The 14,102-nt window shown below is 39.8% G+C and overlaps 1 protein-coding gene across 1 annotated transcript in view; it reads left to right on the forward strand.

Moving 5' to 3' along the window:
• Positions 1-2,419: 2,419 nt before the first annotated feature.
• ANKDD1B (ankyrin repeat and death domain containing 1B) overlaps positions 2,420-14,102 on the forward strand; it is a 97,337-nt gene continuing 85,654 nt past the window's right edge. The window contains 4 exon segments of the mRNA XM_044657699.1: positions 2,420-2,597; positions 6,054-6,058; positions 6,783-6,837; positions 13,967-14,007. Of these exon segments, the coding sequence (XP_044513634.1) occupies positions 2,420-2,597; positions 6,054-6,058; positions 6,783-6,837; positions 13,967-14,007 (279 nt within the window).

Raw genomic sequence — 14,102 nt, forward strand, 5'->3', positions numbered from 1 at the left:
AGTTGCTCAAAGTTGTCAGCTTCACTTTATCTTGCAGAGTTATGGAAGTCCAGAGACAAGGCAAAAGTCAGGCCCCCTGGCAATAATTGGGGATGTAGTGGATGGTCTTGGGGTCTTTGATGCCTGACTAAGCTATAAGTGTTCCACAGTGGCTGCTTTAGCTTCCTTTATGGCAGATGGAAGAAATTATTGTCATCCACTCATTCTGCTGGGGGTAATCTTCACAAGCTTGGGTAGGCAACCCTCTAACTCAGCAACATGCTTGATGCCTGACGGTTATCCTCAACTTGTTTTTAGCTCATCAACTGAGATGGTTTTTGCAAGGCGTGGCCACTGTGCATGCTACAGATTCTTGGAGCCACAGGGCTCCAAGATGAAAGGTAGATGAACAGCCCTGAAAAGGGCTGGGCCAGCCCTCACACAATTTGCTTGAACAAATAATGTTATAGTTGTGTTTAAAGAAGTATAGTTGTTTTCAAAGGGCTATCACATGAAAAAGTTTTGTCCTTCTTAGACCAAGAGGGCTAATTTAGGAGCAATAGACATGAACTATAGGGGTTGACTTGACTTGATACAAGAAACACATCTTTATTTTTTTTAAGTGCATTTAATTAATTAATTTAGAATATTTTTCCATGGTTACATAATTCATGTTCTTTCCCGCCCCTTCTCCCTCCCCACTCCTGTAGCCAATGAGCAATTCCACTGAGTTTTACATGTGTCATTGATCAAGACCTATTTCCATATTATTGATAGTTACACTAGGATGATCGCTTAGAGTCTATATCTTCAATCATATCCCCATCGACCCATGTGATCAAGCAGTTGTTTTTCTTCTGTGTTTCTGCTCCCACAGAAGAAATACATCTTGAAACAGAGGCTAGATGATCACTTGTTAGTACTATTATGCAGATAATTCATTTATCATTTAAACTAAATGGGCTTTAATATGATTTCCAGCTGTTGGATTCTCTTTAATCTAATGCTCAGTATAATCCAATATCATTAAGACAGAAAGAAACAAAAGTATCTTGAAGTTCTATTACCATGAAGTGAGTCCTTAGTATAAATTTCATTTACAAATGATGCCACACAATCTCAAAAGAAGTTATCTAAATTCTCATGATTCAATATTCAGATTTTTCAAAACCCAAGGAGCAATCATTCCATGCAAGTTTTTGTAAAGTTTGTCAAACCAAGGTCAATTGTTCTTCATTAAATAGCAAATTATTAATCAACAAGAATATCTGTAGCAACTCTGCTATGTCAAAGATTTGGAAACTGAAGTGGTGAGCATCAGTTATGGAATGGCTGAATAAGTTATGGTATGGAAATGTGAGAGCATACTATTGTGCTGCAAGAAATGGTTTCAGAAAAACAAGGGAAGACTTGTATGAACTAATGCAGAATGAGGTGTACATAACCAGAACAATTTATGCAATGTAACAAAATATTGCAAAGGTAAAAAACTTTGAAAGAAATTAGGAACACCAATCAGTTCGATGACCAATTATTTTAGAGGATCTCCTGATAGAGTATAGACTGAGTCATAGTTTGGGGGACATGTCCAATAGGGCAATTAGTCTCACGGTTCCTTCTCTTTTTCAGTGGGAGTGGGGTTGAGGAAGAAGAGAGAAAAGACATATTTTTTGCTGATTGAAAAAAAAAACAATTTAATTTTAAAAGAACATTCTGTGACTAAATCTATAGAAGTATTAAATGTTCTTTAACCTCCAAAGATTTTATAATTTTGTTATTATGAATGTGATTTCCCTTTCTTTTATTGTCTCTTGGATTTTGTTTTTATTATCTAGAAACGCTATCGATTTTAGAGATGGTTTTGTAGCCTGCAGCTTTGCTGAAGCTATTAACCATCTCAGTATCTTTTTGCTGATTCCCTGGGATTTTTATGTTTAATTTTAAAGGTCAGACAAACAATAGTTTCACTGTATAACAGCTGTTAAGGCAAAATCATCCAAGTTCTGGAAAAGATATTGAGAGGAAGAACAGAGAACTAAGAAATAGGCATCAAATGTCCTTGGTTATATGGGCTACTTCCTTTTTACTTCATGGTGGGGCCCAACACCCTCGTTCACCAAATGTTCCCAGCTGCATAGCTAAGCCCTCCTGGAACTCATAAGTCTCAAAGATTTTCTTCTCTCAATAAATCAATAAAGCAGCCTTTACTGAATGCCTGCTGAGTGCCAAGCATTGTGCTAAGCATTCAGGACACCAGGACACCCCAAGTGTTCACTCCTGAGGGAATCCATAAGCCTGGCTGAGGTTAATCTTAGCTATTTCCCTTGTTAGTTTACCCACCCACTATACACACACCTACCTTTGGGAAATCCAAGCCTGGCTACTTCCTTGTGCCACAAATCATTCTGCCCTGGGGTCTGAGCAGGAAAGTAGAGAAGGCATGGTACCAGCAGAAGTCACTTCTGAACCAAGGACCCCAGAGAAGGGGAGCTTGGGAGGAGTGATGCAGGGGCTGAGTGACAATCTGAGGAACACTCTGGCCTGGTCCTGGAAAGGTCTTTCAAAAAATGCTAAAGAGGACGATTGGGAAAAGGAAGCATTGGTCAGACATGACATTTGTAAGTATTCGACTAGCAAAGGAGGGGAAGGGGAGGGATACAAGATGGAGAAGGAGATGGGGAGACAACTCCAAAACTGGACAATGTTGAGATTGGAAGAAGGAGGGCTGGATTTGAGAAGAACTGAGGGAAGCTAGCTGCCATGGAGCAAACAACAGCTAAAGCTTCCCTAGGGCAGAGTGCTATTCAATCATTGCTCTGGCTTCCCACCAGGCCCACTCCCACTACTCCCAAATAAGAATCTAAATGCACTTGAAAAGTCAGACCTACAATAAACCTGGGCCCAAAGGAAGAAGTTTATTAGAACTGACCACATGGTTCCTGATAGAAAGTCCCTTACTTTCTTTTTCTGACTTTCTTTCTTCCTTTCTTCCCCTGACTCCTCACCCCATCCCACTCCACCTCGATAGCTAATTTTCAAGGCCAAGTTTGGAATCAGGTCAAAATATGACTTGTTTCATTTTTTCTTTATTAGAAATTCAGTGAAAGTGCTTATGGCTGGGAAAAATTAAAATGTTCCAAATTATCTTCCTCCTCTCATTTTTTAAAAAAAGAAGAAATAAGGGAGGTGCAATACAATGGAATAGGTACTGCCTCTGGAGTCAGAGGACCTCCACTTTTGATATTTACTACCTGTATGACCTTGCGGGTTACAACCCTCGTGGACCTCAGTTTCCTTATTTGTAAAACAAAAGAGTTAGACTAAGTAGCTTTCAAGATTCCTTCTAACTAGACCTTAAGATTCAGGAGTGCTTTGAGAAAAAATTCAATATCATTTATAACTTAAAGTCTACTTCTGGCTTACCTGTTGACTTATTACATGACTAAGCAAATAATTTAATCTTTTTATGTTTCTGTACTCCAAAAAAATATGCAATAAGGATTTGCTAAGTATCTACTATGTGAAAGGCTCTGTGCTAATTGATGGGGAAACAAAGAGAAAGGAGCAGTCCTTGTCCTTAAGAAGCTAATCTACTGAGAATAGGAACACTTTTTTTAAAAACCCTTACCTTCTGTCTTCTAATCGATACCAAATATCAGTTCCAAGACAGAAGAGCGGTAAGAATTGGGCAATTAGAATCAAGTGATTTCCCTGGGGTCACACAACTAGGAAGTATTTGAGGCTAGATTTGAACTCAGGACCTACCGTCTTGAGTCCTGGTTCTCTATCCACTATCCACCTAGCTGCCCTTGAATATAGTTTTTTATAAGATAAGGAAATATAAGACAATTTGGGGAAAGAGAGGGGGAGAGAGAGAGAGAGAGAGAGAGAGAGAGAGAGAGAGAGAGAGAGAGAGAGAGAAAGAGGGTTTCATCATTTGAGAGGGAAATATCAGAAAAGACTTGCTAGAGATGCACCTGAGTTGAACCTTCAAGGAAACTAGTAATTCTAATAGTCAGACTTGAGGAGGGAACACATTTGCAGTGATGGCAGTAACCTGTGGAAAAGCACTGTGATGCAGGATATGGAGTGTCAGCAAGTAATCTAGTTTGGCTAGAATATATAGAGGGGAATACTGTTAGATAAGACAGGAAAAGAAAACTAAAGCTAGAATATGAGGACATGTCAGGCTGAATTTTGTTTTGTTTGTTTTGTTTAATTTTAAAAGCAAATGGGAGAAACTTATAAAACTGTATACCTTTCGACCCAGCAATGCCATTACTGGGTCTGTTTCCCAAGGAGATCAGGGGAAAAGGAAAGGAACCCATCTGTTCCAAAATATTTACAGCAGTTCTCTTTGTAGTACAATGAACTAGAATGAGGGGATGCCCATTGATTGGGGAATGACTAAACAAATTGTGGATTATGATTGTGATCGAATACTTTTGCACCATAAGAAGTGATGAGCAGGCTAAATTTTTTAAAGCTTGAAAAGAACTACACGGGATAATGAATACTGAAAGGAATAGAACCAAGAGAACATTATACACAGCTATGGAATTAATATTGGGAGAATAAATTGTGAATGCTACCTTCAGAGAGTGAAATAAAAGGTGAAAACATGCAAGACTTAATTTGTATGAACATGTCTGTCTCCCAGATGATACCTTCTGTGATGCTGGGAGAATGGGGAAGGGCTAAGACAAAAAAATAAATAATTAAAAGCAATTGGGAAAGGAGCTGTTAGGTTACTCTGTGGATTGAGAACCAGGCCTAGAGATGGGAGGTCTTGGATTCAAATATAGCCTTAGACACTGTGACCCTGGACAAGTCACATAATCCCAATCGTCTAGCCCAGGGGTTGGCAACATATGGCTCTCGAGCCGTATCTGGCTCTTTTGAGGGCCAGATATGGTTCTTTCTGCAGGAGCCATAAAGTCAATCTTTTTTCAGGCGCTGTTACAGGAGCGCGCACTGTGAGCACTGTACAGCTCTCACAAAATTACATTTTAAAAAATGTGGTGTTTATGGCTCTCACAGCCAAAAAGATTGCCTACCCCTGGTCTAGCCCTTACCACTCTTAGAATTGATTCTAAGACAGAGGTAAAATTTTTTTTCAATGTAATTACAAGCCACCAAAGATTATTGAGTAGGGAACGATGCTTTAAGAAGATTATTTTGGAAGCTGTGTAGAGGACAGATTAGAGGGAAAATAGAACAAAATCATGGAGACTTATTAGGAACCTATAATAATGATGCAGGCTCGAGTTTTTAAGAGTCAGAACTAGGCTGGTTACCAAGAAAAGAGAGAGAAGGATCTTGATGTGAGAGATGTTGTAGAAGTAGACTCATCAAAACCTAATTTGACATGGGGGTGAGAAGGAATCAAGAATTGAAGATAACTCCAAGATTGCAAACTGATGTGACTAGGCCAGTGGCTAGCAAAACACTGCTCTGCTGAAGCCATAGAGACTGGCGATCCATGACAGTCCCCATCCTTTACCTGCCATCCCGGTTTGCCCTTGGTTCATTGCTCTGTGGTTGGCTGATTTTTCAGTGAGAGAAGCAGACTTTCCCATTCACACATTCACTTATTCTTCCCTACCTCACACTCTCCCAAGGAAAGCTGCAAATTCTAGGAGTGTTACATTTGGTTCTAGTCTAGGGTTTCCTCCAAAAGGAGGAATGCAAGAAAGGTACCCACCTTTGGTTTCCACCTTTCACCCAACTCTTGCCTGTAGCTCCAAGAAGCTGTAGCATATATAAGACTGTGCATACTCTTTGATCCTAAAATACTGCTACTGGGTCTATATACCAAAAAGATTATAAAAAAGGGGAAAAGACCTACTTGTACAAAAACATTTTTAACAGCTCTTTTTGTGATGACAAAGAATTTGACACTAAGGGGATATCCATCAATTGGGCAATGGCTGAACAAATTGTGGTACATGTTGGTGATGGAATACTATTGTGCTATAAAAAATGATAAGCAAGATGATTTCAGAAAGAGCTGGAAAGATCTGCAGGAACTATGCAGAGTGAAATAAGCAGAACCAGGAGAACATTGTACACAGTAATAGTAATATTGTGGGATGATCAATTGTGATAGACTTAGTTACTCTTAGCAATATAATGATCCAGGATGATTCTAAGGGACTTAAGACAAAGAATGCTATCTACTTCCAGAGAAAAAATGGTTGGAGTCAGAGTGCTGATTAAAGCATACTATGTTTCATATTAGTCTATTTACAGTTTTATTTTGGAATTTTGATTCTTTATGAGGATTCTCTTACAACAATGACCAATATGGAAGTATGTTTTGCATGATAATACATGTATAATCCAGATCAAATTGCTTACCATCTCCAAGAGGTGGGAGGGAAGTGAAGAAAAGAGACAATTTGGATCTTATAATTCCAGAAAATGTATTTTGAAAATTATTATTACATGTAATTGGGAAAATAAAATATCTTTGAATAAACACATAAAAAATGTTAAAGCCTTTTTGCAAAAAGAAAAAAAAAGAAGAAGAAGCTATAGCATGTGCAGCTCTCGCATCCAGACCAAACCATCTCAGTAGATAGGCTAAATCAGGTTGAGGTTAACCTACAGGTCCTCAAACCCATCAGCAACTTAGGGCGATGTCCCTGGCAGAATGGGTGAATGAGAACAATTCATTCCAACAGCCATGGAGGAGGAGTACTTAGAGATTGGTCAGACATCAAAGACACCAAGGTCAGGACTATTGTCTTGCCACTGGATTTTGAGGATTCTGCAAGAGAGTGAAGCTAACCATTATTCAGCCTCACTTAAAGCCATTTCACATTGGAGTCAAAGCATTACCCCTTGATGTCATTGGTCCTCTTTGAAGCAAAGGAAGAACAATAACAATAACCCAAAGTACAAACATGAATCATGAAAAGGGGGATGCAAAACAAAGAGGCATGATGTGCACTTCAGAGGGACCAGCTTATCACAACTTCTACAATTTTCTGGAAGGCAAATAGAATATGTAAGTCTCATGGGAGTACAAATAATGTTTGCAAGGTGGCTAGTTTATATTATGCCTCTCTGACCTGGCAGTGTTGGGTCAAATAGCCAAGTTTTCTCAGGGCTTCTCTCTGCCTGCAGCTCTCCTTTATGCTGTTGCCCATGTCTTTTGACAGCTAGGTGGAACACTAGATAGAATTCAGGCCCTGAAGTCAGGAAGACCTGAGTTCAAAAGCAGTCTCAGACACTTACTAGTGATGTGACTATGTGCGAGTCACTTTACCATGTTTGCCTCAGTTTCTTCTTCTGAAGTTGGAAAAGAAAATAGCAAACCACTCCAGTATATTTTCCAAGAAACCCCCAAATCAAGTCACAGAAAGTTGAATATGACCAAAACCTCTGAACAAAACAACAAAAAACTGATGAAAAAGAAAGAAAATGCAGAAAAGATGCAGGATGCTACCCTTTTCTCTCCTTGAAATCTCTCTCATTATTTGAGCATAGAGAAGGATCTACTTCTGAATCTCTTGCTGAAATCATATCATGCTAGCTGAATGGCAAGAGCTAAGAACCGGCCAGATGTCACCTCCTCCTTCTACCAAATGTGGCACCCAGCATCATCAGCCTTCCTAGCTTCAGTAACCCAACCACAAGGAGTCTGACAGAGACAGAAGCCTGCTTATTCTTGCTTCTGCTCTTACATGGACCCTCAGGGCAGGAAGAATATTTGAAGATCAGCATAAAATCCAAGGGGGGTAGATGGATGGGTTGGATCTTTTACAATGAAACATAAAAATAGGAAAGTTTGGAGAAAGGTGAGTTTAGGGGACAACAATGAGTTCCACTTTGGAAATGTTGAGGTATCAATAGAACATTCAAATAGAAATACCCTTACAAGTACAACCCAGGTTGAATTGTTCGTCAGCTCTGGGAGGAGGAAGAGAAGAAGGGAGGGAGAAAACATGAATCATATTTGGAAAACATGTGGAAATTATTTAAAAAAAAAGAAAAAACAAGTAGCAATACCCAGTGTGTAATTAGGATTTTGGCTCCCCAGGGACTCTCTTTCCCAGCATCCCATTTACAAATCTACCTTTTGTAAACTAACAAAGGGAAGATATGTTTTGTGTAGCTCTGCCCTCTTTCTCTTCTCCTAGAAATGTGGCTGTGGAGGTGGGTGAGGTAAGAGGCAGGAGAATTTTCCTCATGTGTTTTTTACTCAGGTTTTACTTTTGTTCTTTTTATTTCTTCTACTTCAAGTGATTATGAGTAAACTTTATAAAATATAATACTTGGAGTTATTGGATATTAATTTTAATCTTACTCAGGGGAAGGGAGGCTACAGAAGGTGTAGGACTAGAACTAAGGAGAGAGTCTGGACCTGGATAAATAAATCTGGGAGTCATCTGCAGAAAGATGATAAATAAACCCATGGGAGCTGATGAGATCAGAAATAGGAAACCAGACTGAATCACTCTTGTTTTCTTATTTTCAGAATATACAATAAAGTAAAATCTTTTTTTTTCCTTCAAAACTCTTATCTGAGTCCATCTTCAAATCAATTATCATGTTTTGGTTCCAAGGCAGTCAGAAGGGCTAGACAATGGGGTTTAAGTGACTTGTCCAGAGTTACAGAACTAGGAAGTACATAAGGCTACATTTGAACTCAGGACCTCCCATTTCTAGGTCTGGCTCTCAATCTACATGACACAAACTTATTGTTAAGGGAAGATACAGAACAAGTTTTGGAATATAGCTTCAGTTAGATGGCAGTGTTTGGGTGATGATCCAGCCAAAGAAGCTGAGAAGTGGCCAGTCAGGTAGGAAAAAGTGCCAAGAGAGAGAGCAGTGCATTGAAAATGAGGAGAGGAGACATTCTCCAGGAGATAAGATGCAGATATTAAGAAGGATGAGAACTGAGAAAAGGTCACTGGACTTGACCATCAAGAGGTCATTGACCACACCTGCTAACAGGCAAAAATGACCCAAAATGGCAACAGTCAGTGTTGGAGGGGCCCTAGGAAGATAATGTAGATAGAGCTGTGAAATTGTGCAACCATTTTGGAATTATGCAAACAAAGACAATGTAACTCCCATATTTGAACCAGAGATCCCATTCCTGGGCTTTTATCCCAAGGAAACCATTAATTGGAAAAAAATTCCCCATGTATTCCAAAATATTTAGAATAGCACTTTTTAGGATAGTTAAGATAGCTAAGAATTAGAAACAAAGTAGATGTCCATTAGCAAGAAAATGCTAACCAAATTGTGGCAGATGAATGTAATGGAATATTGTTGTATTATAAGAAATGATGATGAATACAGAGAAACATGGAAAGATCTATATGATATGAAGCAGAGTAAGGTAAGCAGAGTTGAGAAAATAATATATACAGTAACTACACCAATGTAAATGGAAAGAACAACTACACACCAAAAATTCAAAAGTAAATGTTATAGCAGCTAGGTGACTCAGTGCTTTGAGAGTCAGACTTGGAGATGGGAGGTCCTGGGTCCAAATCTAGCCTCAGACACTTCCTAGCTGTGTGACCCTGGGCAAGTCACTTAACCCCCATTACCTAGCTCTTGCTTTTCTGCTGTGGAACCAATACACAGTACTGATTCCAAGCTGGAAGGTAAGGGTTTAAAAGAAAAAAAGGAAATGTAAAAAAAGTATAAAGAAAGATCAAGCAAGATTCAAATGAAGAACAGCAAGAAGAAATTCCTAACCTACCACCTTGTGGAGATTGGAGTCTTATATGTGTTTTCAGGCTTCTTCAATGTATTGATCAGTTTATTGACTTTTTTTTTTCCTCTCCAAAAAATACTATTTGCCATATGGAATGCTTTCTGGGAAGGGGAATGGAAAATGGGCAGATATTGGGGGTAGCTATGACAGTGTAAGAAAAATATCAATTAAAAATCCTTTTCTTTAAAAAGAGGGGTTGGGGCCGTTAGGTGACTCAGTGGATAGAGAGCCAGGCCTAGAGACAGGAGGTCCTAGGTTCAAAAATGATCTCAGATATTTTCTAGCTGTGTGATCCTGGGCAAGTCACTTAACTCCAACTGCCTGGCCAATACTTAGTATTCATTCTAAGAAAGAAAGTAAGAGAGGTTTTTTTTTTTTGTTTTGTTTTGTTTTGTTTTTTAAGGGAGGGGTCGTTGATAACTTTGAAGAGAGCAGTTTCAACTGAAAAATGAGGTCAGAGTCAGTTGGGAAGGGATTAAGAAGTCAGAGGAAAGGAAATGGAAGGCATATCATGCTACCTGTTGGTGTAGATAGATGATCTTCCTAAGGAACATCCTTAAAACAGTGGATCCAATAATATGCCTTTTTACATAAATCATAGCAGTACTATAGTGGTAGATAAAGGGCTGGGGGAGAAGGCAGGAAATTTTGTTGTTTAGTTGTTTTTCAGTCATGTCTGTCAGTGACCCCATTTGGAGTTTTCTAATCAAAGGTACTGGAATGGTTTGTCCTATCCTTCCCCAGATCATTTTACAGATGAAGAAGCTGAGATAAACAGGTTAAGTGGCTTGACCAAGGTCACACAGCTAGTAAATATCTGAGGCTGCATTTGAACTTAGGTCCTCATGATTCCGAGGCTAGTAGTTGCCCTGAAAGGCAGGAAAACTTTGCTTCAAATACTATCTCAGATAATATTTCTACTCAGCCTTCGAGCAGTGACAGTCTTTAGTATTTGCTCATTTTCTACTACCAGATCTGTGGATTGCCTCAGAATTATTCTCTAATTGGTTCATCTATATACTGTGTTATAGCCAAAAAGCTAACACCATAACTAACAGCTTGACAGCATCATACCCTGTTAAGAAGAGGGGTTTTGATAGCGTCATGCTCTGCTCAGCAAGGCAGTTATCTGGAGCTCACAGTCCCAGGGACACCACTCCTCCCTAGACAGGACAGCCTTGAAGAATAAGAATCATATTCTGTGGTACCTGGAAACATCCCTACTCCCACTGTCTAGCTATTAGCTAACCCTAAGACAAAGGCACCTATATCCTAGAAACATATATATTCCCTCCTTTGAATGCACCACTCGGGACTCTCTTGCTGAGTTCCCCCAGCGCGCACTGGCAATAAAGCTTTCTCCTGCTTGATTGCATTGTCTCGTGTGTTCCTCTGGTGGCCACCCATTTGAACCCTAACATATGGGGGCTCGTCCGGGATGGTGTGCGACCCCCTGGGGACCACTGAGACAGAGAAAGCTCTCTCCTAGGTTTCATGGCGACTTCCAGAGGTGAGCAGTGAATGGTGTGTGAATGGTGTGTGACATGTGTATTTGATGGGGAAACTGAGGACTCTCGATAGGCATACGGCTAAGTGGATGATTCCTTCTCCGGATTTATAAGAGATGTCCTACGCCAAGCCTCGGGGCCCACCCTGTTCTGGGACGAGGGGGGGGACCCCCCTGTGGCTTTGTGTCCGAATTTCCACCTGTTTCTGAATGATGACTGGTTTATGCCGCATTTTCTGACCTCTGAGAGGAGCCAGATCGGGAAAACCGGGAAGCGAGTCGGATAGAGGGAGGTAAGGAAGTCATTGGAAACCTTGGAGACAGGGAATACGGGGATAGGGGATACATAACTATAAGGGGTTGGAGTCCCCTTGATCAGCTCCCTCGGTGAGAGAGGGAGGGAAGCCAGGGTTTGATTCTCTGGGGGAAACAGTTCCAGGAAGCCAGGGTTCAGATCCCTGGTGGAGCTAATCCCAGAAAAGTCCCGGACGTACGTGTCACAGGCGGAAGCGGGGCACTGGATTTTTGGAAGGATGCCAGGGAAAGCGGGATGGAGCCCCGAGTGGCTACATCCCAGATTCAAACTTTGTTTGGATCCACAAAGAGAATCTTTTGTTTTTCGTTCTGTTTGTCTGTCTTTTGTGTTGCCCTTTGTCTGTGTCTTTTTGATTGGTCAAAGATGGGCCAGAGTCACTCAACCCCCCCCCCCCCGGGGACTTGGTCCTAAATCATTATTCTGATTTCAGAACTCATGCACATGTCTTAGGTTTATCAGTAAAAAAGGGGAAGTTGCAGACCGTTTGTAATTCAGAATGGCCTGCATTTGGGGTTGGATGGCCCTATGGTGGGACATGGCAACAGTCTATTATTTCTGCAGTTCGGGGTCAGGTTTTGCTCCAGGGTCAGGAGGGACACCCAGACCAAATGCCATTCATTTTAACCCGGCAGGATTTGGTCCTGGCTTCTTTTGGTTGTGGAAGGGTCTAATCCAAGCAAGGAAACAGTTACACCCTCCCAGGTTCTGGTTACCCAGCCCCAAAAACCCAGCTCCAGTTCAGAGGTCCCCTAATTCATCAGTACTGGCTGGGTCTGTGTCTTTGGTGTTATTTCCGTCCTTATCAAGAGCCAGGGAGAGTCAACCTGGTGCTTTCTGGTTTCCCAGGCTTCAAGTCTAATTCAGAGGGAAAACTGCAAACATTCTGCAATTCCCCTTCCCCTATCTACATTTCTAATCTTCCCTTACTATAGAAACTGTGCTGCTCAGGCAGCAGACTTAACATCTGAATAGGAGGGGATTTGAAAGTTCAAAGTTCTTTCCTTAAGAAACACAGCCAGCCTAATGAACAGCTCACTTCCAATGCCAACTGTAAACAGATAGCAGTTTGTTTAGGTGTTACAAGAAGCATTTTCTTAGAAATCACAGCCAAAAAGAGAGACAGGTTAGGTCAATCAGAGTGTAAAGCACAGGGAGAGTTAGGAGACAAGGAAGTCAGCTCAGCCAATCCGATGGCTGATCACTGTACCTGAGTAGCCTCAGTTGAAGGGGCAGTGTGCTGCGACTGTTTTAATGAACTTTCTCACTGCAAATATTTCTTTTTAAACATGGATCCTAAAGAACTGATTTTTTCCTTTTAAAGCATGCTTGTCATAAGGTTGTATGTTTTTGTTTATTGTTGTCTTTGTCACAGTCTTGTCTCTATATAGTCTTAAATTGGACACTACAAAAAAGAGGGGGAGTTGAAAGATTGAACTTCCCACAGTCAAAAATCCTCAGCAGAGGACAAAAGAAAATATCTGTTAAGTGATTTTTCCTCTTTCTTCCTTTGGATGGGCCCCCAAAGGAGTGAAAAAGAGAAAAATTCAGAGCAGAAAAGGGAGATTTTACTCCACAATTGGAAGCATTTTCACTTAAGATTTGATTTTGGGGGTTGAGGGTTGCTAATGATGTTGATATGGTACAATGTAATTTTATTTATTGTGGTAACTATTTGTCAGTCAAATGTGAAATATTAACCAGATTTTATTGAGCACAAAAACTCATGGTTAGAAGTTTGTTAAGCCTTGGTTTCAGTGATTTGAGAATTGTCTAAATGTGAATAATAGCCAGGCTGACACAGAGAGGGAGTGTTTATTCTATAAGGTCAGAAATTGTATTGGCTACTTCGTAGATGTAGAAGTCATTCAGAAAAAGTTGTAATGTTATTATTGAGAACTTATTCTAGAATTTAAACTTGCGATTTTTCAAATGAGATGTTTTTTTTACATATGTGCTGTCAGAACTAGCAACATGTAATCATATGATACATAAGAAGTTTTTAAAGTGATTAATCTGTGCATGGGATTTAATAATATAGGTACTAAAATTTGGAAAAGGTGGAATTTCTAAATAGTGTTATATTTGACTAGGGTTGTATGAACTGTTTTTAAAAATATGTACAATGTATGAGAAGGAATTTGTGATCTAGAGATTAACATGTATTTAGACTCAAATTGCTAAAAAGTAATGATGAATGAATACAAAATATGTATGCATTTGTACTATAAAGAGAATTAAGTTTTCTACCTGAATAGGTTAAGGATATATGATGTGCAATATGTATGAAATTTGACCTGCCCAGGAAGCTAATAGGATTACATGCAATTAAATATAGTACCTTTCCTCTTTTTGCAATAATGGTAAAGGAGGAGAAGCCAGAGGAAATAAGAGTAATTGATAAAGAAATAATAGGTGTGATTTCTAGAACAAATGGTAAATCAGAATAATATTGATGGAATTTAATCAGTTATGTAAGCAATGCTATGAGGTAAAAGGAAACTGAACTAGAGGTTCTATTCTGTTTAAACAGAGGTCTGAAAGGAATAAAAGTAAATGGCTTT

This window comes from Gracilinanus agilis, chromosome 1 (genome assembly GCF_016433145.1).
Source record: "Gracilinanus agilis isolate LMUSP501 chromosome 1, AgileGrace, whole genome shotgun sequence".
Taxonomy (NCBI): Eukaryota; Metazoa; Chordata; class Mammalia; order Didelphimorphia; family Didelphidae; genus Gracilinanus; species Gracilinanus agilis.